The sequence below is a fragment of the Poecilia latipinna genome, unplaced genomic scaffold (assembly GCF_001443285.1).
Source record: "Poecilia latipinna isolate Pla-1442-1.1 unplaced genomic scaffold, P_latipinna-1.0 Scaffold1868, whole genome shotgun sequence".
In the NCBI taxonomy this organism is placed as follows: domain Eukaryota; kingdom Metazoa; phylum Chordata; class Actinopteri; order Cyprinodontiformes; family Poeciliidae; genus Poecilia; species Poecilia latipinna.
Genome location: NW_015114484.1, coordinates 148,988 through 173,126, shown reverse-complemented (window position 1 = coordinate 173,126; position 24,139 = coordinate 148,988). Strand labels below are relative to the sequence as shown.

Genomic DNA, 24,139 nt, shown 5'->3' with positions numbered 1-24,139 from the left:
CTGACAGGTCTAATGATTAATGAACCCAATTAGGAGTAATTACCTCAGTGATTACCCTCAGCACGAGAAAAAGACATTTCAACATAAGGAAGAAGAAAAAAAAAAACAACTGGACACATAGACTCAAACATTAGGTCTGTGATATATACAACAACAAAAAGCTACAAATATGACAAATAATCACATATTTCTTTGTGGGAAAACTAGTGGGTGAGGCAAGAAAAGAGAACAAAGACAATAAGGGATAAAATACCTGGAAGGATTTTTAAAATTTAACTGACCGACAATCTGGGAAAGTTTATCGTACTTAGACATTAGAGAATCTCTATTTATGGCTCATCAGCAGCAAAAGGTTTGCATTACAGCTTAAACGTTGCTGTATGGAAAAGGCACGGTGCACAAGAGATTGGCATATCTAATCAGTGTTATGTTCTCTGCAGAAAAAATAATCAGACTATTTGGACATCACACTATTGCTGCTGAGAACTTTGGACTAGTCAGGAACGCCTTCAGCCAAAGAGAAAATGTCCCTGAAGGAAAATCAGGAAATTCAATCTTTCATGTCAGCACAAGGTCTTGCTTCCTCCCTGAATCATAACAATAATAATAATAATAATAATGATAATACATCAAATTCATGTCGCAATTTTTAAGACACCCAAAGTCACTCCAAGACGCTCAAATGACATGACCCCAAGTCATTTGAGCGACTTGGACTTCACATTCAAATGATGACATAGTTGGCACATGATTTCATGTCAGAGGGAAATAGAAACATTTCTGAAAATGACTCCGGTAGGAATCGTTTTAGAAATGGAAACAAATTCAAAAAGAACAAAATATGATAATGCTTGTGTGGAAATTCAGTCCCATTGCTTTAACCAACTAATATCTTTTGTTGTAAAAATAACAAATACATTAGTGACATAAATAATAAAATAATGAATTAATTTTTATTTTTGAACATTAGACAGGTGTCAAAGCGACACCTAAAGTTACAAATAACTCATATCTTACCTGCACTAGATAGCTATGTTGACATCTTTTTCATGTGTAAATCCAGAACGGTTGGATCCAGTAGCCTAATGGCTAATCTGACACGGGCCCAAAACTAAAGGTGGACTTCTTTCTTTTTAAAAACAACTCCACTGTTAAAAGAATCATAGAGGCTCATGGGAATGCAATTTCATGAGCCTGTACGTTTATTTACTTCAGATTCTAAATTTTGTTTTAGAGGAAGACGTAAAGCAACGCCACAATCAAAAGGAACTGTACACCTGCAGACCTTCCTCCTGTTTTTGATTGGTTGTTTCTTTCATTCTGTTGACAGTCAGTGCTGGGGAGTGATGATGCTTTTCCAAAGAAATGCAAATGAACAACATTTGTTAACAACCCCAGCGTGCTCATCAGGTGAAGGGGGCGATTCTGCTGAAACCTGGAGTCCAGTCATCTCATTCAACTTGCCATATCCTTTTCTCCTCATTATTTCTATGTATTTGACATAATTAGAAATCTTAGAATCTGTAACTAACTCAAAAAGCCAAAAAAGAAAAAAACAATCCTAATGCTCACATGATTCAAAAATAACTATCCAAAAGTAAATAATCTGTAACATATTTATTGTTGCCCATTACTTTCTTTGTTATTTATGTTTCGAGTCTATTAAATTGACATCTGTAGATGAAAACATGCTGAATTTTGTATTTATGATAATTAAAGGTGAACAGGATATTTTTTTAAAGACTTTTGGTAAAGTGCTTCCATATGTTAAATGGATGAAACACCTCTTACTGAATAAACAATAAATCAACCAAATATTACACAGGTACTTCAATGAAAGAATGTATCGGCATCTGAAATGCATTACTACAAGTACAAATGAAAACAGCTGCTTGGAGGTGTAGGTTTTATTGAGTAGGAGTTAACCTAAAAATCAGAGCATATTACTGCACAATGAAAGGTTAAACCCATTTTTTTTTTTTTTTTCACAAGAGTGAGTCATTCTCACTGGTTAATCTGCAGGAAGTAAAAGACTTCCCAATATGCTATATGTAGATGACACACACAAAGACATGTGAATAATTATTTATGCTTGCGTGCGCAGCTGTGAAATTTGATCACAAAGCAGAACCAAAGTGTTGTCTAGACTGAAAGAAACTGTTTACTGTGAGGCCTCACAAAGGTGAATGGAGGATGACGGGATTGGGTGTTTATTAAATCTCAGTGTGTAATCAGTTTTTCAAAAATATCACAAGAGGCAAGAGGGCTGAGTGAGACAGATGTGGTCAATTGTTTTTTCAGCTCTAAATCATGAAGAAATAAAAATGTTTAATTGTTTCCTTTCCTGACCGACTTACAATCGTATGCCCGTAGAGTGTAAGTGTGTGTGAATGTGTGGGTACGTCAAGTGATTCACTGACAGCTTTTACAACATTAGCTGTATTGCGGAGAGTGTTTGAAAAGGTTTTGGTCTCAGGTGGGCTGTTCCAGAGCTTCCTGCTTCATCAGCCAGCACCGCACAGAACCGCACAGCTGCTGCCGCCATCATTCACAACGCACCGGTCCTGTCAGGCTGCTCATTACCTCCAGCACAATCACGGCGATTTGGGGGGAAAAAAAAGAGAACCAAATCCAATTTCAGCACTGATCCTGAACAGGAAGAGAACAGGAAATGATGTGAGTGTGTGTAAAGGTAATCAACCAGCAGTACGTCACATAAAGGCCAGGTTTCCCAGCAACCAAAGGTTTACCGTGGCGATTTAACCCCGACCCCTAACCAACCAGGTGTTTGTTTTGCTCAGGGTAGTTTATTCCGTTCAGGGTGGAAGCAGTCTGCAGCTCCATCCGTTTCTAATAGCAATGGCGTCACTGCTCGAACGGTATAAAAACATGTTTTTCCTTTTGTTGTTGCAGAAACATCTGTTTAAAGCTGGAGCTGTTTTCCTGGAAGTGTTGAAAAGAATATCACTGTGACCAGGAAATTAACTGGCCCCCATATCATCAACTGTATTGACTAATGACTGCTATTTCATGGACACAATGATGATTCATTAGGTGGACAATGAGAAGTGAGCAGCGGAACCGATGACATATTTCCGTAAGAATGAGGTTAAAGAGTAGGTACACAGCTGAAGGTTAAACACACTCAGTCTGTATTTTGGCCTCATAATTATTAGGCCAAGACTTCAGTGTTCAGTGTCTTCATTAAATACTGAACTATGTTTTTTGTTGTGTTTCTGGCTTTTATAACTGCTGCAGATTTTCTGGAAATGCTCTAAAATGAAACTTCCTTTTAGCATCTCCCAGTCCTTCTCTGTCTTGTTTCTGTAAGTTAATCATCAAAGTTGAATCTTTGCATCTGCTGTTGTTCTCCTGACGGTTGTGTAAACACAAGCAGACTGTATATTTTCTGCTGAACATAAAGCAGCAAATTGTAATAAATAGAAACTAGTTATTTAAAATTGTGGGCCCTGTGAGAAACTGACAGTATTTTACACACCATGAGAGCAGAGTTAGCAGGTTCAGATAATTCAGAATTACTTTTATTAATTTAATAGTATTAATTTAGCAAATACTTTGGCTTTGTTTTTCAAGGTTTTGAAAAGTTAATGAAGCATGAAATAGTAGGTACAATTGCAGAGTAGCAGAGCTGTGAGAGAAATGTTAAATCAGCTGATCTAAATAGAAATGAAACAAAAAAAAAATTGAAAATCATTCCCACAGCTTGTTTGGGGGGAGATTAAAACAAGAGTTCTTCTGTTTGGCTCACAACATGAGCATGTACTGAACAAGCATCTTTGGATCTTTGAGCTTAAGAGTCTGAACCAAAACTGGTTCACCTTTAATTGTTCCTGAGTGAATTTGAGTCTGCGATTAGAGCTACTGAAGTTTTATCAGTGAGTAAACAACCATTTTTATTTATTTTTTTTACCACATAATGGATGATTTCAGTTCCATTTACATCAGTTCATTAATGCAGCTTCAATTCCCCAATAGAAATTTTAAAAAGTATAATCTGTAGAAAGACATAATCAGTTCAATCCAATCATGCAAACAGATTCAAAACTTAGAATTTAATCTTAGTTATAAAATATTTTCCTCTTGATAAAATATTTTATTTCTTAGGAATCCCAGCTGACTGCTTTGAGTCAGTGACTTTGCAGCAGTCGCTCTTCCTGAATAAGTATTTAGCGAAAGCAGAGAATCAATTGCAATTTGTTGTTTCCACCTCAGCAGTCCTTAGTACTGAGTAAGGATGTCATAGATAGGTGAATAGATCAATAAACAGTACAAAAACTGTTTGTGGTACAATACTTGACAGCAGATGTTGTAAAGTTTATAAGAATACATTTAAAATGCAGGTGAGTTTGAAAAAAAAAAAAAAGACATCCAGCAAAAGCATATTGAAAATGTGTATTCCTTCAGCAGAAACAGCAATTATGGTGAATATATTGTTCTCCTTTACTCATATTCAGCTGCAGTGATACGATTTGTAAAACCTCCCTCCTGTTTTCTTGAGTTAACTTAAAAGAATTCCCAGAAAAAGTTTTACATTTCAATTTACGGGGCACATCTGCTTCCTAAGCTCCGATTTAGGCCTATTAGCTCTGAATCATTGGTTTATCTTTATGTGGTGGAGTTCAAACACCTTTTTTTTGTTCAAACATCTTATTTTGTTACTGATTACATCCACAGGAGGAGTCTAAACTCATTGATGCTGATAGAAAACAAGAGGTTTTCTTTGCGAATGCTGGAGAGGATCAGTTCTCACACTGAAACGCTGCAGATCTTGCCCTGCTCCACGCAACACGTGTTTTTCATTTAACAGGCACAGCTCTGTTTGTGTTTTTGCTTCTGACCTCATACTGGTCAATTCTACTTAAATAATCAGAATTAGTTAGACTGTTTAAAGGTTTTTCCATCTTTACGTCTGAAAGAGTTGAAGCTTCATTCATTTACTGACCATGAATGAAGGAAGGTTTTTTTTCCAGCGTCCTGGAAAAAACAATCACACCTCTTAATGTTTTCCACATTTTGTGACACTACAGCTACAAATTTCAGCTGAATTTTAGTAGATGGTTTTGTAACAGACCAACACAAAGCTACTAATTGGTTATGAAATTGGCCAATATTCTGCATAATTTCAAAGGTGTAATAGCACAGGCGCGCATTAATCTGGTCTCTTAGGAAGAAGTCCTAAGTTATCAGAAGTCCCTTTCAAAAACATACAATATAAAAGTTTAGATCAGACCAAAGTCCAGACCTAGTGCTACGCTAAAATCAGTTTCAAAACTTAAAAATTATGTCAAAAACAAAGAGTAGAGACAAATATCAGCAAGCAAAGCTGGTTATACCCAATAAGCAGCAGAGGATTTTGAATACTTTTCAGATTAGCATGTTTTCTATTAGCAAGTCTGAAAATCTGAAGCATTTTCATTTCTTTCTTAACATGTATACAGGACTTGACTTTAGTTTACTTCATAAAATCCCCATGAAAGGTGAGCATGAGAGAGGTTCAAATGAAAACAAAAGGTTTTAAAACTTTTGGCTGAATCTGTCATGATCTGTGGGTTTGGTGAGGTGAGAGAAGACGCAGGCAGACCAGGATGAAGTGAAGATGATTTAATGACAATAATCCACGGGACAGAACAACAGGGAGCCCAATGAACACACGACGGCACAGGGAAACTGGCTGGTACACACGACGAGGATCCAACAAGAGACAAAGGCAACAGGTGGGACTAAATACACTGGGAGGGTAATCAAAGAAACGAGACACAGCTGGGAACAATCAACAGGGAAGACAGAGACTCACAGGGGAACAGGCCAAGGGACACAGAAAACCTCAAAATAAATACACAGAAAACACAGATCACAACAGAATCAAATTTAAGAGGATTTTGAAGTTTAACGTTGGCTGGTGTTTTATGTTGTGCATTTTTTTTATGTTGCTTATTTCTTATACTAAATAAGCAACATATTTAGTATCAGTAACATGGTCATTTACGCGCCTCATAAAGCAATTTAATAAGGATGTGTTGAAAACAAGTAGAATGTGTCAGCCAGATGTCTTTTCCCCTTCTAGTTTTCCACATGACCCAAATAATACAAACAAGAAGGCACAGTTAAGCTTAAATATATATCCAAGAGACAATAAACCACCTTTAAAATGTCACAGTTTCCATATTCTTTCTACAAAAGCACCATGGCCTAATTCAAAGATGCTAAACAGGTTCAATGTGATCTTATCACTCGAGGCATTAAACTGAATTATTCACAATCTGGAACAAATCAAAGGGTTTTTTTTTAAAGTTGAGGCCTGCAAAGAGAGTGTTGTAGTTATCCAGATGTGATAAGATGAAAGCATGTATGCTGGTCTCTATCTTTAAAATGCACAACATCGAGGCGTTAAAACACACAGCTTACCACAAAATCAGATAGCACAATCTGCTCCAACAAATTCAACATGATCCAAGCAGAACCATCTGGTGGCAAAGGGCAGGGGGGGAGATAAAGCATTTCACAACCTCCCTGGCTTTCTGCTGGGGCTCGTTGGGGGCCTGCAGCCTGTATGCACGAGTTGATGGAAAATCAGGAGGGAAAGTTTACAAACGATTGCAGACTATAGATTTCAGGATCCTAACAGACAGCACTCAGATAAATCCTAGGAGAGCGTGTAGAATATGTTTTCATGGACAGATAAGAAACTACAAAGCAACATAACTTTTCAAGATGGATTCTAGAGATTCCCTGCTGAACTAATCCCTCTGACTGTGAAGCCATTTTTCTTCACACCTTTGGATTTCAACACCTCAGAGCCTAGAACTGATGCGTTTTGCTGTACCATCTGGGTCTATCAAGTCAGTTTGTTTCTTGGCCTTTGGAGGTGCATTATGGTTAGCCAGGACTTTTCCACTGAGACTTCTTTCCAATTACGCTGCAGACACTTCGTGACTGCTTTGCCCTGCATATGATGAGCTGTCTTACTTTTCCAAGAATAAATGCTGAAAAGATAGCACCCAGGTAAAGAGTAACTATCTTGGGATAACACACTTGTGCTTACAAATAAAATTTTTTAGACGTCTATAAAATCCATTTATGTTGACTTACAAAGTCATAAATGGTTGGTAATAATATAAAAAATGAAACCATAATAATTTATTTCAGAACTTTTTCCACTTTTAAACAATGTAAATAATAAAAATAATGTCTTATAACCTGATTGCACAGATATCCACACAAGTAGACAATTTTTAAAGCAACTTTTGTCTTGAACACACACCCAAGATTGATCATAGTGAGTCTAATTAACCAGAAATAAACTTTTACTGTCCTAGCAAAACCTTTCAGAAATTTCCTTTAGCATCTTTTTGCTTCCCACTACTATACTCTGTAGTTATGTTGATTTTTGAACTACTGAAGAAGAGCAGGCAAAAACAAATCAAGTCTCAGATTTTTAGAAGCTCACGTTTTGTGTTTGAAGCCATTGGCAAGATGTGAATTGCAGTTTTTTTTTGTTTTTTTTTATATGATGGTGTGTTTGCTGAAGTGACAAGCTGCCATTGTCGGCCCTGTTCTCAACAGATGTTACAGCCCAATTAGCCTTCAATCAGACGCATGGGCAGACTCGGTGACTGGGAAACGTCACGGGTCAGCACTGGGCTCATAACTCTACAATCACTTGCACACATGTCTTCCTGCTGTTTGAAAGTCTTTTGAAGTTGTACACATGAGATCTGGCGTAACTATGACTTGAACCCTAGTACTGAAATATGCGTGCATGGTAATAACCAACATGTGTCAACACACCTCAGGGTTGAGTTACCTTTGCAGTAACCTGAAGATGATACTACAACTCCGCATACAGATAATATCAGAAAAATGGAGGGTTCATTTTCTTTAGTTTTTACATTTTCAATCAATTGACTCTTTTTTAATACTTAGCCTAATGCAGGCGTACATCTTCTTAATTCAGTGCAAGATTTGTTCATATAAAGTTAGAAGAGAAGTTGTGGCTTTGTGTTTTGCCATTGTTTTGTTTTCATTAAAACAAAAACAATGGTTTCTTGTGAAATCGTAAACAAATGCGGGGTCAGCTTTTGATTTAAAAACAATCAACTTTTAATGGTTTCAAACAGTATACACGTTTGTAGCATGCATGGTAGAAACAGACTTAAATAAAATATAAATACATATTTAATTTTCCTTTTACACCCATTGACCAGCTTACAAAGTACAAGTTTTTTTTCTTTATTAAAACTTTGCATTCAGTTTTAAATGCAGACTTTTCTACGAACTTCTAACCTTGGAAAAGAACACAAGCTTAAAAGTAAAACATCAAAATGAAACTGCTTATTGAACTGTAAAAAAAAATTGACTGTTAAATAAAGATAACACGTTTGTTGAATCTCTATGCTTAGTGGGGTCAAGTGTCACAGCATTAAACACACAAACAGTGTTTCAAATTCATTTTACAATGAAGCATTACTACGCTGAATGAGCCAAAGTGTAACAGTAAGAAAATTAAAATAATTCAAAATACAGTTTACACTGTACTATAACTGCAGCTGAAGGATTTTGTTTGAATGCAAAGGAAACTAGATTCATTCACGTCGACGCCTGCACAACTTGAGTATCGGAGTTAAGTGTTGATTTAGTCAAGTTCTGTTTTAAAATAGAAAATTCAGTTCAAACACGTTCACACACTATTTTAATGGTTACAAATTGAGCAGGTGTTAGGTTATTCGATGGCAATAAATCTTGGTTAAAAGAATAAAAAGATCAAACGAATACATAAACTAAACTTACTCAATATTTCATTTCAATTTTTCTTTTGTCTTTGTAGCTTAGGAACACACACTGATCGATATTTAGAGCAAGCCTTAAAGCTATTGTATGTGCTTTCTTGTGCCCTACATACCAGAATACAAAGTGTCAATATAAAGAAATATAAAAATGTAAGAATTTTAGACGTTTCAAAAAGAGTTGCATCAGATGCATCAGATGCTTTCAGTACCTTTTTAAAGAAACCATTTAAAACTTTCCTCTGTTCTTACCCAGCCATTTTTCTGTTTCACCTTGGAAAAAGAATTCATTCAGTGAAGCCAGAAAGCTAATCAGTATTATGTTTTTTTTTCTAATAAAAAAGGAACACAATTAGTACAGCGTCTTCTTTACAGTTACATTAATGTGATGTTTGTTGTCTTCATGCCATGGAGTTCTTCAGGGTTTTGCATTTGAGCCAAACATTTTTCTGAATCAGGATTTTAATATGAAACATGCAAACTTTTAATTATTGTTATTCATGTATTAATGTACACTGCTCAAAAAAATAAAGGGAACACTCAAATAATACATCCTAGATCTGAATGAATGAAATATTCTCATTGAATACTTTGTTCTGTACAAAGTTGAATGTGCTGACAACAAAACCACACAAAAATCATCAATGGAAATCAAATTTATTAACCAATGGAGGCCTGGATTTGGAGCCACACACAAAATTAAAGTGAAATGTTCCCTTTAATTTTTTGAGCAGTATATAATAACACAGTACTGCTTTTAAAAACATCATACCTAAATAATTTAAAAGAAGTTTGCATTCTTATTCTTTAATGCATTTCTCCCACGTATTGGAACTGAAGTGAACTTTTAATGAAAGAAATACAACATTTCTTAAAACGGAAGAATGTTTTTTACAAAATACAATTTACTGCTACAGATTTGAGTGTATGGCATTTCCATTCCAAATTATTTTTTAATCACAAAGATTTTTTTATTTTCATTTTCAATCCATTTAGTATATTTTGTATCCCTGCTACTCCACTTTTAACATCTTACTTTATAGTGGTGGATCTGAGCTAATTCCAATTAAAATAAGCACAAAAATCATATTTTAAAAAAATACACAACAGAAAATACATAAAGAATTGTTCTAAAAGTAAAATTTTAAAAATAGTATTTACACAATAGAAAGCACAAAAACCTTGACAGTTATGGTTTCTTGTCATGTCTCTGAGGAACTCAACAGAAAAGTGGAAAACAAATGACCTGATGTAAGAAACCATCATTTCAAAAAGTCCCTTAAAATTGAATATGCAGATTTATGCAGTAACAAGATTAAACTGTTACTGCATAAAATAGCTAGAAAAGCAAAAATTGTGAAAACAGATTTTCCAAAAATGCAATTAGAGAGAAAAAAATAATTTCATTGTGATGAAAAGGGTTCCCAAGCATGCAAGATGATCTGCAACTCTTGGGCAAAAACCCTTGGCGATATATAAATAACATTGCCTCATGCGTAATGCAATAAAGCAACAAAACACAATGTAGCATCCAACTAAACACTGGAGCTGACTGGCAACAACTAAGAGCTCCATGCAACTGGACAATGAGCTGGTCACGAAACTCATTTAAAAACTAAAAGAACCGACTCCGGCTTCCACCCCCTTCAATCTGCCCCGCAATGGATCCATATAACTGTAGGCCAGCAAAGCCAGGTCCATAGCTGACGATCGCTTCCACAGGAACCAAGAGATATGCAGAACATCTCCGTGCCAGATGCCGCGGTCTGCTCGGTGGGATCCGGTTTTGGCCGCACATCCACGACGTTCACACACTTTTTGGTCTTCCTGCGTCTCTTACAGTTTGTTACGGTCTGTAACCAAAACAATCGCCACAGAGAAGTTTCCATCTCTGTGTCGGCAAGTTGGGTTTTTTGATCTTTATCTTGTGTTTAAAGAAAAGTTCAGCCCATGGCAGTAAGAATGAAACCATGTGTCTTTGATCCGTTGAACCGTCAACAGTCGTCTCAGAAAATTTCGTCTTTAGATACTTGAGCTTATGCTTTCAGTGTTGTAGCTGAGTGAAATTTCAGATAATCCGAGTTTGTGAAGAGTACAGAATATCAAACATTAAATATATAATGGAACAAACCGCACTCAGGGATTAGACGTTTGAAGGAAGTATGCTAATGTGAGAGTGTGTGCAGGAGAATCTCAGATGTTCTTGATATCAGCAAAACATTAATTATCATAAGAGTCACTCAGGATAAATAGCAAACATGAAACAAGGTCCACGCTAAGCGAAATCACACCGACATGCACATGTTTTATAAATCTCAAGCTTGCAGTTTTCTTAGTTTTCTTGGCTGTGATAAAATTTGTCACTGTCACATAAAAACAGAAAGACGTGAGTGAAGAAATTCTTGACAACTCTCACCTGAAAAAACATTCTGGGAATATACTGTAATATACAATTTAGTATGAAAGTCTCTTGTTACCATGTGCTAATAACATCTCAGTCTTTACTGACAGAAAAGTTCACGTCCTTCACCTATGAACTTTATTAAAATCGCTCACTGTCAAACACTCGAATGAATGAATTCATCTTTTTTCTTAGTTTTTAAATGAAAACATTCTATTTATTTTATGGCAAGAACAGACAAATCCACCAGATTCTCATACGCTGACTGATTAGGTCAGGTTTTTAATTGGCTCCCAAAACCGTCCTAACCCGAATCGAAAACGAAGGATCTATTTTTCCTCTTTGATTTCGAATCCTTCATTTTCTCCGGTGTTACTCTGGCTGTAATCTGAGATCTCGTGGCGTCCGGTTGCGTTCTCCGGAGCCTTTGCTGCGCGCCTTCCTGGCACTCTCCTGAGCTTGGCGGTATTTCTCCAGCATGCTCTTGTGCTTCCTCCGGAGCTTGTCGTTGCACCACATCCTCTCGCAGTACTCCTCGACGTGAGGCAGGTTAGACGGCCCGATGAGCTGCATGATGTCCTTGAACCACGTGCGCGACTGGCCGATTTGACCCCTGCTGTAAGGCCCCGTGCTGCAAGGCATCCAGGGCCTGTGGTTCCCTGGAGACCGGTCTTTGAACCCGTCAGAGATGCCCGCAATGTCGCGGGCAATGAGCTCATCCACCGTGTCCGCTTGGAGGACCTGGAGGGAGATGCGCGCCAGCGTTTGGCTGAAGCTGTGCTCCCGGGAGCGGCAGATGTACACACCTTCGTCCTGACGGAAGAGATGACGAAACAGCAAACCCTGATCTGTTGACATCACACGATCATCCAGCTTCACCTAAATGGGACAGAGAGAAAATAACCGTTTGTGCATGTCGATCACCATATTTTATGAAGAATATTTTCTGTCTAATGTATGTTACATTTTAATTTGATCCTTGATTTCATTTCTATGGCCTATAAAATTCTTTGAAAACTGTTGTTTTTTGAAGTAAAACGTCAAAGATTGCAGGCAAAGCCCAACACTTCCTATTAATGCGAGCTGAGAAAATGTTTCATCTTTCATTGAATGAGAACAAAAACAAGAATGTCGGGCGCTTCTCTTTCCTCAGCACAACTCGTAACAACAAGATCTCCAGAGTTTTCTTTTTCATGTTTGTTTTCTCCTATTGTTCCTTTTATGTTTTTCAGATAACAAGTGGAGCGCTCCCTGCTGCCCCTATATAATGCACGCTTCCCGTCTCCCACGTTTTCTCATTCTGCTCATTCTGTTTCTCTAGAGGTAACCTGTTGCCAACCCAAACACACGGTCTTGTCAGCTAGTGGCAGCTAAATGTTTATTTGCAGGGAAACAGAGAGGGGTAGTAATGCTTTAATACTTGAACGGCTGTGCGGGACATTCACTCGAGCTCGGAGGAGCAGAACCTCAAACGGACGAAAGCTTTCTGTGGGTGTGCGTCCACCCAGCAACATCATTTTCTAAATACAGCTTTAGGAGACTTTACAGCTTTGTGTTTAAGTCACAGTGGCCCGCAGGCATTTAAGTGACACTTGATCCGTCGGCAGCATGTGGAGGCCGGAGGAGAATTCACTGTTTATCCAAGCGACGAGGCAATTGAGCATTTTGCTTTGAAATGTAACTGCTTAATTTGAACCACATGTCAAATGGCTGTCAAATGTGTCAGCCACATGACTAATCTCACTTTTACAGGCGGTTGTTCAAACCACACAAAGGTTTCACCCCGCGCCAACACTTTTCCTCTTCGCCACCACCATCGCACGTGCGTTTCATTTTGACACCTCTGATGTATGATTTTGACCGGCTTGTCTATGCGAATCGTCGCACCTCTTCCTTGCGGTCATCGCGTTGGACGAGCCAGGTGACGGAAGCTTGCGGCGAGCGAGGGACACACTCTAGGAAGGTGCTGTTTTTCTCCGTCCCATACACAACTTTGTCCTCAGTCACGTCCAGGTCTTCTCAAAAAAGAAAAAATATAGAGTTAGAGAAACTCTAGAATTCAAAAGCATGACAATAAATCACTTATGACCGAGAACTAAACTTCTACACAAAATTAATTATCATTGGAATTGGTTAAGCTTATGTCATGCAAATATGTTGGTGCTTTAGAAAAAAATGCATATTATTTGGACTTAAACATGACAAAATATATGGGAAATACTTACAATTTTAAAATATTGTAAGTATTTTAAAATTGTGTAAGTGGCACTATTTAATAAAAATTAAATAGGGTGTTATACAAAAAAAAATAAGCATTTAATATTTGATTATATGAAATTATTTTGTGACATATTTTATAAAGAATTCATTAAAATACTTGACTAAAATAATTACACAGTGACTTATGCATGTATATGAAGTGATTTGATTGTAAGCATCAAATTTAAGTCATAAAATGGGACAAAATGGTAATGATTGGTTATGAAACAGCTGCAGCATTTTGGAAAGGGATGAATTCACACTAAGCCGCTATAACGTCTCTCCTTTCACACTTCAACAAAAGTCTTCAGCAAAGACAACTTGTCCACTGAGGTTCACTGAAAGGCTTAGAAAGAGGCGTCTTTCATCGCTCCACCACCAAACACTCAGGTGTGTGAACAAATTCAGGCATGTCTCTTTCTGCTAATTCTTAAATCACTGTTATGTCTTCCCATCTGTTTTGAACTCTCTTATTGCCAAATTTATAAGCATTGAATCCATTTTGGTTTTTGTTTTTTTTTTTGGCTGTGAAAGGATTTAAAAAGTGGAACGAGTGCTTCTGCCTCTTTCACCCCATCAGCTTTCAATAATTTAGTTGTTACATGCATACATGAAGTAACAGCATGTTTGACTTGGCTCAGTCTTTAACTGTACGTCGTTTCTCCTCAACTTTTCAGCTACAAATCTTTGCTGAAATACCTACACCTTTTTTTCCTTAGCAAAGAAGCAGGGAACACAAGGCGGGGTTAATTTTGAGGAAGTAATTTGGTGTGTTTTGAGGTGTAGATGGGTGCTAAGAAGGATATGGGTGGATGCAGACATTACAGTCAGTCTAACATTTGCATAGGTGGATAGAAATGTAAATTGTTTAAATTTGTTAAATTGTTTTCCAGAGCACAGGAAGATTAATGCAGCATCTTCTCTGCAACCTTTCGCATCAGAGCCACATTAATCGGAGCGCTGTCATGGAATGAGGTCAATGGTTGGAATACTCCTGCAAGGTATGAGCGGTTTTCCCTCAAATTCCTGTTTACACAAGTTAAATAACACATTCTCAAAGAGTTTATCCTGAGAAATGTGGGCTAAATAAAACAGTCTGGGGTCTTCTTTTTACAAGCAAGTAAACAGTTTAGACTTGTGCCACAGGAACACTGAAGAGACACGAGTCTGTTTAGAACGGGGGTGGCCAACTCCAGGCCTGGAGGGCTGGTCTCCTGCAACATTTAGATGTGTCTCTACTTCAACAAACCTTAGTCAAATAACGAGGTCATTAGTAGGACTCTGGAGAACTTGACTGCACTTAGGAGGTGACTCAGCTGTTGGATTCAAATGTGTTGGACCAGGGAGACGTCTAAGAGTTGCAGGACACCGGGCCTCCAGGACCTGGATTGCCCACCCCTGGTTTAGAACCACCTAAGCAACACGTGGATAGATTGAATGTGGCCTCTAGGCTGTTGTAAGAATTAGTCATTGATGTAGAAACTATCTTTGCCCAAACATGTGTTTAATTACAATTATCATAAAATTACCTACCATTTTCAGTTCAGCTTGTTCCATTTTAAAAACAATTATTAAGATGAGACACATTTTAACCAGTTCATCCAAAACTATTCATAACCAGAGGAGATTTAAAATTATATTATTAAAACAGGAACTTTGTTTCTGATATTTCTCTATAGTAATCGAGAAAAATACAAGATATTCTCGGACAGATTCAATTTGGAAGTGTCGTTGGGCCACTGTAAAGTTTTTGTTTTGATTAAAACCAGGAGAAACACAATGGGCGTTTAAAAGACTACTTATGAATAAATCATTTTTGGTTTGAACTGCATCTGTGTCCAATAACAAAAGCATTGGACAGAAGGGGAATGCCCACTTACCGCCAACGTTCTGATCCACACACTGCAGCACGGCGTTCCCATGTTTGACGTCTTGCCTGCGGAAGCGACGTTTGCTGTTTGGAACGAATCGAGCACAGGAGGATCCATCCCAGGCACAGTACGGATCTCTGGCAAGGCAGCACTCAGCACAGGCTTTCCCATACGTCTCGCAGCGATGCAGCTTCACCTGCGCCACACCTGCTGCAGAGCCCACATACAAGGCTTGCTGTGCGGAGGCGAGAGAAAAAGAATGAAGGGGAAAACGCAATACGAGAACAGTTTCTGGAAGGCGACAGAGGTAAGAGATCAGTGTATCAACTCACCCTTTTCACAGATATATCCAGTGAAGTGATTGGGATTGGTACCTGAAAAAAAAATTATTGAAATTTGGTGAATTATTGAAATTAAATTATTTTAAATTAATTAATTAATTAAATTAATTAATTAAATTAAATTAAATTATTGAAATTATGAAATTTGGTGAAAGCATGTTAAAGCAGCTCATGAACAGCTGGTTCCATCCTGTATTTGTACCCACATTTCATCCAGTATGCATGACATTATACCTTAGCATAAACCTTTGGAAACCTGGCTATTTTGAATACAAACCAAAGTAAGGTACAAACTATCTAAACGTAGAATCATTTGCATAGTCGTAGAAGTAAAACTTACTTTAAAGACTTGTAGCTCCTCCAGTGTGACCTCCTCCGCCTCCAGACTGTTTCCACCTTGAAGGGAAATTACCTTCAAAACCGTTCCAACGTCTTCAAGAAAAACAGAAATACATTAATCTGTTACTGCAGACAACAGAGGAACAAATCCAACAGTTCTACCCCATATATGGTCAATATCAGATCTTTTCAAGCAGATTAAGTTCACGTTCATATCTGACACATATCGAACACAGAAACAGTTTTTCCCATTAAGTAAGCCTAGTAATAATAATTTAACTTAGAAACTTTTGAATTGCATGTCTTTCTGCACAACGCTCTCTCTTTAGTCAGTTCAGGCCAGTTGACTCTTCACACCGACATCTGATATCACCACTTAAATTCTAACACTAAAAAGTCGAGCAAAAACATCAGATCTTAGCAAAAAAAAAAAAAATCTTAAGAATCTGTAGTGAGATGGTGATGATGTTTGATCTTGTGTGCTGCAGGTACAAGTAAGCCTTTTAAAATTAAACACACTCACAACATAACTCAACTGAACAAGTAAAATCTGATGTCTGAAAACCAAACGTGCAAAAAATAACTATATGCAAGTTCTGCATTTTGAAAAAGGCATTCAATCACTTGAGCCTACCTGTACCAATAAACATGACATCATACTGCCCGTCCTCTGCCTCCACTCTGTCAACCACAATTTGTTTCAGCTTGTAAGGAATGTTGGCCTTCACCAGCACAGGCTGGCGAAGTGCTGGGAGCACCGGGCGCCACATCAGAGGGTGGCTGCGGGCGAACTGCAGCACAGAGTCAGGGAAGTCCTTTGTGCTGCCAAACTCTTTGCCGGGCTGGTTGGTGATTTTACTTGGGCACTGGCAAGACGGGAAGAAGGGCGAGACACAGATGATGAGCAAGAAGAAGATAAATGTGATCATGTTGTTCAGCTTTTACTGGCTGACGCATGCTAAAGCATGCTGCAAGTGAGAAAGAAATGGACATGTCAAAGCAAAACCAACAGATGGAAGAGATTACCATGTTCTTCTCCAATTACAAATTCCCACCATTTTACACCAAACTGTAAGTGTTTTCCAAACAAACTGTAGCCTAATTATGGTCTTAAATTCGACACAAAGAACCCTCATTAGGAGTTTTATTTCACTGAAAAACTGGATGAAAGTTCATGACCACTATTATGGCATCCAGAGCTTTGTAGACGCTCCAGCTTATGCCACTGTAGGGATAGGAAATCTAATGAACAAAGCATTTGGCAAAGATAGCGTTTCACTGAAATAATCAGGAAGGCTGAAAACGGTCCAAAAGTGAGCATTTACGCAAGCTGTTGGAGTTCTAGGTTCGCTCATACTGCAGATCTGGATTTCTGATGGGAGCAGCCAAAGCCTTTGTCATGCACTGCTACATTTTCATTAATCTTCCAGACAACTGGTTTGCATTATGCTTAGAATTAAAGGGTAATAACACCGGAATCCTGGCAGATAGTTGGCTGAATTTATTCTGCAGGTGGCAAAAGCCATCAAAAGTGATGCCTCATTTGTCTTTTCTAAAGTTTCCATAATTTCACTTGTTCAAGGAGAGCTACCTTTCCAAAAGCATGATGCTCTCCCACATTATTTTGTATTTCAGTCAAGCTTTACAGTCATTTCAATAAGTTGGTTTATTATCATAGTAGTTTGTCAATTTCACATCAGATTGTTCTGAATGTAAAAGGACATGAGGAATGCTGCGACACGGATCTCTACGACGGGTTGTGCACCTTAAAATGCATCATGTCAACATGCAACGAAAAAAGACCAATTTCTTCCGTCTGGCCTTGTAAACACATCTGACGAGAAAAGGCTTGAAAAATGATCTCTATAAGCTGCTTGGAGTTCAGGCCGCTAAGCAGCCATAACACTTTTGGGCTGTCTCCCCAAAAATAATATTTTTTGGTCCACATCTGACCCAAAAGGAAAAAGATAGAATAAGAAAATTGCACTCATTATTTTTAAATGTGTATTTTCCAGCTTAAAATTTACTCCAGCACAAGTCCACTCCACAGTGAGACAATATTTTGTCTTGTGAGTGACATCTGGACAAATGAGAGTGAGACTGGTGTTTTGGAAATTTGGTTTATAAGTCAGAAATAGTGCTGTCTGAATCCAAATCCTTATAAGTGACAGCCTGGGAGTATAGTTGATTGTAAATAAATCCTTAAATTTGATTTTTATGTCAGAAATTGATTTCCAGGCTCAGCGAATCGCCCTTCAAACCCAACAGCTCTACATAGATTCAGGTCACGACAACGAAGGACTTTGGGGGAAGTAGATTACAGTTTATGGTTAAGACGTTTCTACATGTAAAGCTCTAGCAGGTGTGCAGTAAAATCTATCCCAGCATATTGTCAACTAACGGATGAGCTCTAACGCATATTTAAACAATGTGCTATAAGCTAAAAAGCAGATGTAAATGTCTCAGGAGGAAAAATGCCCTTAACTGCGCTGGAATTTACATTTTTAGGAGGGGCATAAAATCTATCTTCTGCTTTTCATAAGCCTCAGAAATAAGAGTTGCACATCTTAATACGTAATTGTTCTCTAGGTTAAGATGTTTAAGATTGATTTAAAATGTTAAATATTTGGTTTGAAAGACGTCAAACCTTGGATAAGAAACAACAAATCTCTTTCTACCTCCTGTACCTCCTCACTATTTTACTCTGATTTACTGTTTTTTTTTCTTTTAATGTCTTCCTTCATGTTTTTCCTCTTCGTTTGAAGCCAAGACATTCCTGTTAATCAGGGAGTCGGCGGAGGGAAACCACAGAGGTGTCTCCTCCGTTCTCACATTATTCATCTTCCTCCTCCATGCTCTCTCATTCACTCAGGTAATGGAGCAGAATAGCCCATGCGACATCGCTTTAAGTACGCATGCCCTGCGTACATGCGTGTGTGTTTGCGTGTGTAACAAGGCTGAGTTACAGCGATGTGGTTGAGCCCTCCACTCAGAGTCAGGATGTAATCCAGGATAGGGGGTCTGTGCCATGTACAGTCACAACAGCTGCACTTCCACTTACAGTAGTTTACTTTAGCAATATGGAAACTTTCCTCACCTCATATATAATGTTTTTTATACCCCTTTCCATCCCAAAATATTTTTCTCCCTTAGTTTTTGTGCAAACTGTGGACCTAATAAACTGTTCCTGGAGTTTTAGGCTACTTACGCGCAACTGAAAAACAGCTTTGTGTAACTTGCACACGACTGTAGATTCATCAAAATCTGTCAGCATTTAGTTGCACCAGTGGTGGTGAAGCTTAAAGCGGATATTTGAATAGGCAGGCTACCTGAACCAACTTAGATTTGTTTAACATTTCACAAGGAAAAACTGGAGTAGGTTATTTAACTATTTATGACGGTCGATGCTTTGTTGTTGTCTAGTTTAAGATACAAAGATTGTATTCAAAACCCTAATCTGAGAGTTTAGAAGCCAAATGTAGTGAAACTGTCAGTTTTTGAGCATGTGTGTATTTATCTGTGGACTTACTGACAGTAGCTAAGAAAAAACAGTCGAATATTGACTAAAATGTATGTTGTGATGTAACAGATGAAAGATATAAATAACTGAATTTTAAAAATGTCTAAATTTCAGGAATTCAGATTTTTAATCCGAGTCTGGAAAAAAACCTGCAAAACAACCGAAACACTGAGTGTCTTTAAATCTAGACTAAAACCAACCTGTTAAGAGTTGCTTTTGAATCATAATTAATGAAACAGTAATCAACAATACCTGATGTGTAGCAACAGCAAAATGTAATGTTTCAGTTGTTGACTGTGTGTTCTATGACTTTGTATTTCTGCGATGTGAAGCACTTTAAAATGCCTTGTTGCTGAAATGTGCTCTACAAATAAAATCTGATTTGATTTGAATGTTTGTTTAATGAAGCAAACATTAAAACTGAGTGTAGAAAACCATTTCTATACTCAATCTTCCTTTTTCCATAATTAGTGACACAAACGTCAAACTCCAGACTCTCTACACTACACAATAACCATGTTCATCTCTCATAGTTTTGCATCTACAAAAGTCTTACAGCTGATTCTGTCTTGCATCAGAAACTAATAATAATGCAGTAAAAATGTTTAACGAATTAGAAAACCACAGGACAATCTCTGCTGCATAAAACTCAATGCATTAATATGCACAAATGCTTTTCCAATACAACCAATGTTCTATGCACAAACAACCTTTAAACCTGAAACTTGGAATGGCTTTTACAAGCTTTTAACTCGGATTTATGGGCATCGAGGTGCTTTCAGTTTGTTGGATCACTGCTTTGCTTTAAAACGAGTTCCAACTTTCCTCTTGATTATCAAACAAAACATCACAGTGTTTATAGTGATTGAACTGAGCAGTTTCTCACCAATTTAAATCCGCACCTTTGTACACGCAGTTTACAAACGTAAATCTTTAAATATTTAGATTACCGAAATTATCAAAGTAAATATAAAAGCATGGATATAGAGATATGCTGCACCCTAATGTTGCAAAACTCTTTACACTTTAAACAGGTCAACTGTTGTGTAGATATGTGTTAGTCAGGACTATAAACACTTCAAAAAGCAAAGTTTACTAAATATGAGCAAATCTTTAATTAAAGGAACTATGGCTGGTGATCTGTCACTTACAACTCCTGGTCTTGGATAAGGCATCCTGCCTTCATAGGGGCCCCACTGATAGTTAGGGCCCTCTTTGTGAGCAAAGGGCCCATTGAAAGCTTCTCTGATGTCAGCCATGCGGTAAACACATACAGCAAAACCTTGGAAAACGTTACTGTAGAGAGAGAAAAACAATTACATAGATTATTTGCATCATGTCGTGTGGTTACACTCTAAAATCAAATCTACACCAGTTTATAATGGTAAGACGATAAACCAACAGATATATGGAAAATATGTAGTCTGACATAATGTAAGGAGAAATCAAACCTATAAACAGCTGAACTCGAGTCATGGCAGTCATACTTATTTAAGATGTTCAAAATGATCTACAACTTGGTCTGGACAGAGTTATTGACTCGTACAATAAATCACACATAGCAGTTTTGTCCTGCTCCAGTTCTCAAAGGGAGGCATCCTGCAGAGCTTAAATGTGTTTTTACTCCAGCTCAGCTGATTCAAATGGCTGAACTGCTTCCTCAGCATGTCGCCTGGCACTGCAGAGGCTTGTTAATGACCCATTTATTTAACTCAGCCGTGCTGAATCAGGGCAACATCAAAGTCATGCAGGACAGCGCAAAATGAGGACCGACTTTGGACATAAGAGTCACAATCAGGGTAAAACATTGTTTAGTTTTCATCCACACCATCTGAGTGGCCTAACGTCATTTTATCATTTTTAAATGATAAAAAGAATTTATCATTTAAAATTTTTAAATGATAAAATTATCACAAAATTTTATCATTTTGTGATAAAATGTATTTTTATCACAAAATGAGTGATACAAACACATTTTGCTGCAGATGCGTTTACCTGATAGTGCTGAAAATCGCATAGATGTCCGGGTTTCTCTCATCCTTGGTCCGCAGCATGAAAACATCCTCTGGTTCAAATTAGAAAAAAATATATATATATATATGTGTGTAATGTGAGTTTTGATTAGTAAGCTAAATTTGCAGTTTGTTAAGAAAGGTTAATGAAGGTTCCGGTGAAAGTTTCTAAATGTGTCAATGAAATGTTTTGGTGCCTCTTATTTGTCTGTGCCTTTTTCTCACCAAGCTGGTTGAAGTGTGTGTCGATGCCATGAGGTCCAGGAACAGAACAGACCAGCCTGGCTTTTATGAACGTGCTCCACTTATTGACTAGAACTCGTTGTCCTCCAACATCGTTCTGGTGGGAAATGCAAACAAACAACCAAATTAACACAGCTGGGCATTTATTTCCAAACAGACATTATCCATGCTTTTGGTTTTAATTAAAGACCAACATGTTAGATTAAAGAATGACACATGTTGACGCCGTCTATAATTTCAGGGTTCCTCATAGAGGCATGCAAGGTGGGGTTTTATTGTCTGAAGAGCCCCAATTTTAAAGATGGATATCCTGATCAATATCATGGACATGGTTTGATTAATGAGATTTTACAAAAAGTCAAACAAATTCTGTGTCCTCAAACCAACTAAACACATTTTCTTTAACATATAAAAGCTGGAATGGAGGGAAAATAATCCAGAAATGAACAATTTCCAGATTACAAGCCGCTACTTTTTTCACATACTTTGAACACTGTGTCTTAAACAATGATGGGCCCAATGCAAGAATTGTCACCCACGGGTTTCTAGAAGCTGGAGTGCGTGACGAAGAGGACAGCTCGAGTGCAACATTGTCTCGAGACGAAAGAGACATTGACACCAACAACAAAAGACAGACTGATGAACCGTGTGACCAAGTAATTCTGAGGCTCTTCAATTCAGACTTAGATAATGACTAAGTTAGCGGTTCTACGACCTGAACTTCAAAAGGTTTGCATATACAAAAACAGATGAAACTTGATTTTTGCCATACACGTCGAAAAACAACGTGCAAACAGGAAAATAGACTAGGAGGCACAACGCATGCCTTCATGAATATGCAAAGCATAGGCTGATCATCACAAGACAGAAAATAATGGGAGAAGGACAGGCAAGTGACTGAACACCCACAATGCAACATAAACCGGAACCAGACTACTAATTGCTGTTTTTGCGTCTAAATGCACCAGGCCTTATTCACAATAGAAACACTGATGTACGTGTAGAAATTTCCCTAGAAAGGTGTAGAACTTGAACTTTTATCTGTGCTAAACATAAGAAAAAAACAATCCAGTAGTGTTCAGTTTTATTTCCCTGACACACATGCAATACAGATCATTTTGTCACAATCAGAATAACAGAAGGTGTTCATGTTTACATCCACACCGTTTGGATCATCAGTCTGCTTACACCACCGTCTCAATCAGATTACAAATTCATTCCTACCAAGTTGAAACTGATCAGAATATTTTGATTGGGGCATTTAAATGACGCATTTTTATTCCGATTGGTCATTTTTTGCTGATTATTGTACCTACGTCTATGTAGATGTACCTACTGCAGAAGCTCTGTAATAAAGCTGCATATTGGATGCTCTTCTGTTTAAAGCTTAAATGAATTTACTGTGCTGTCGTCCCAAAAATAAAAATTACAAGAGGAAAGGAAAGAAAGGAAGATGCAGAGATAAAAGTCTTCAAAGAAAGTTAAAACTATGATTTTATGAATATATATTTTTTATATTTTCCTTCTGACACAATATACCACTCTTCAGCCCTGCAGCTGTGTGAATAAGTGAATAAAAAAAATATGGCAATATGTATACTTTAGCCATATTGCTTTGACTTCTCAAGGCACATATGGTTTTGTAAGACAAATCGATGCGTGAAAGAATGTTGCAGGGCTTGGAATGCGTTCCAAGTCTCTGGTTGGGAAATTTGACAGCTGCATGTAGTTTGGGAGACGAAAACATTTATCTTAGTCTGAATATAATAACACTTTCACACTCCTGTAGGGAAATGTAAATACTTTAGGATAAATTTGTCCTTTCAACACAAACGTTTTCAAGTGTCATAATAAAAAGACTTAAGCATTAAGCACATTATCCCCTGTCCTGTAATGTTATTTGTGAAGTAAATAGCGTGGTCGGGTCTTTAGATCTAATCACTGGCTCTTCAGCTCTGCTGAGGTTTTCACTGCTAAATCCCAGAAGGACTTAACTCCTGGAAGAGAAAGCAAACTTGCAGCAAAGCTCCACTGAAGCTCGGAGCTGGAAACATAATCATTTACTGTCTCAAAAGTAAGAAGCGATTATGATGTCTCACCACACACACTCGTCCAACTCGTGTGTGGATGGCCTCCTCCTTGTCCCCTCCCTCCGAGGCCTTCTCAGTGAAAAAGAAATACACCTTGTCGTCGTCCCTGTCGTCGTTATCCGGGATGACGTGGGCAGCGATGAACCGAGGGTCTGGAAGGAGTAAACGGGAGGTTGAGAAACCTAAAAGGAGAATCCTAATCTGATTTTCTATTGACGTCTATCACTACAGTTAGCTGCTTTCAGTATCAGAGGCACAT

The 24,139-nt window shown here is 37.8% G+C and overlaps 1 protein-coding gene and 1 long non-coding RNA gene across 2 annotated transcripts in view; one reads left to right on the top strand and one right to left on the bottom strand.

Annotated features, from left to right (window-relative positions):
- Positions 1-8,103: 8,103 nt before the first annotated feature.
- On the top strand, positions 8,104-16,899 carry LOC106934831 (uncharacterized). Its single transcript, XR_001421774.1, has 3 exons — positions 8,104-8,506; positions 12,566-12,568; positions 16,890-16,899. It is a non-coding gene; the product is annotated as an uncharacterized LOC106934831 (long non-coding RNA).
- The window catches only part of sema3bl (sema domain, immunoglobulin domain (Ig), short basic domain, secreted, (semaphorin) 3bl), a 65,451-nt gene continuing 50,987 nt past the window's right edge, over positions 9,676-24,139 (bottom strand). The window contains exons 7-16 of the mRNA XM_015014966.1: positions 23,890-24,032; positions 21,773-21,887; positions 21,531-21,600; positions 20,687-20,831; positions 16,650-16,881; positions 16,017-16,108; positions 15,668-15,709; positions 15,345-15,570; positions 13,093-13,220; positions 9,676-12,084 (exon numbers count right to left, since the gene is read on the bottom strand). Of these exons, the coding sequence (XP_014870452.1) occupies positions 11,578-12,084; positions 13,093-13,220; positions 15,345-15,570; positions 15,668-15,709; positions 16,017-16,108; positions 16,650-16,881; positions 20,687-20,831; positions 21,531-21,600; positions 21,773-21,887; positions 23,890-24,032 (1,700 nt within the window). The 3' untranslated portion in view covers positions 9,676-11,577. The remainder of the gene's footprint in view (positions 12,085-13,092; positions 13,221-15,344; positions 15,571-15,667; positions 15,710-16,016; positions 16,109-16,649; positions 16,882-20,686; positions 20,832-21,530; positions 21,601-21,772; positions 21,888-23,889; positions 24,033-24,139) is intronic.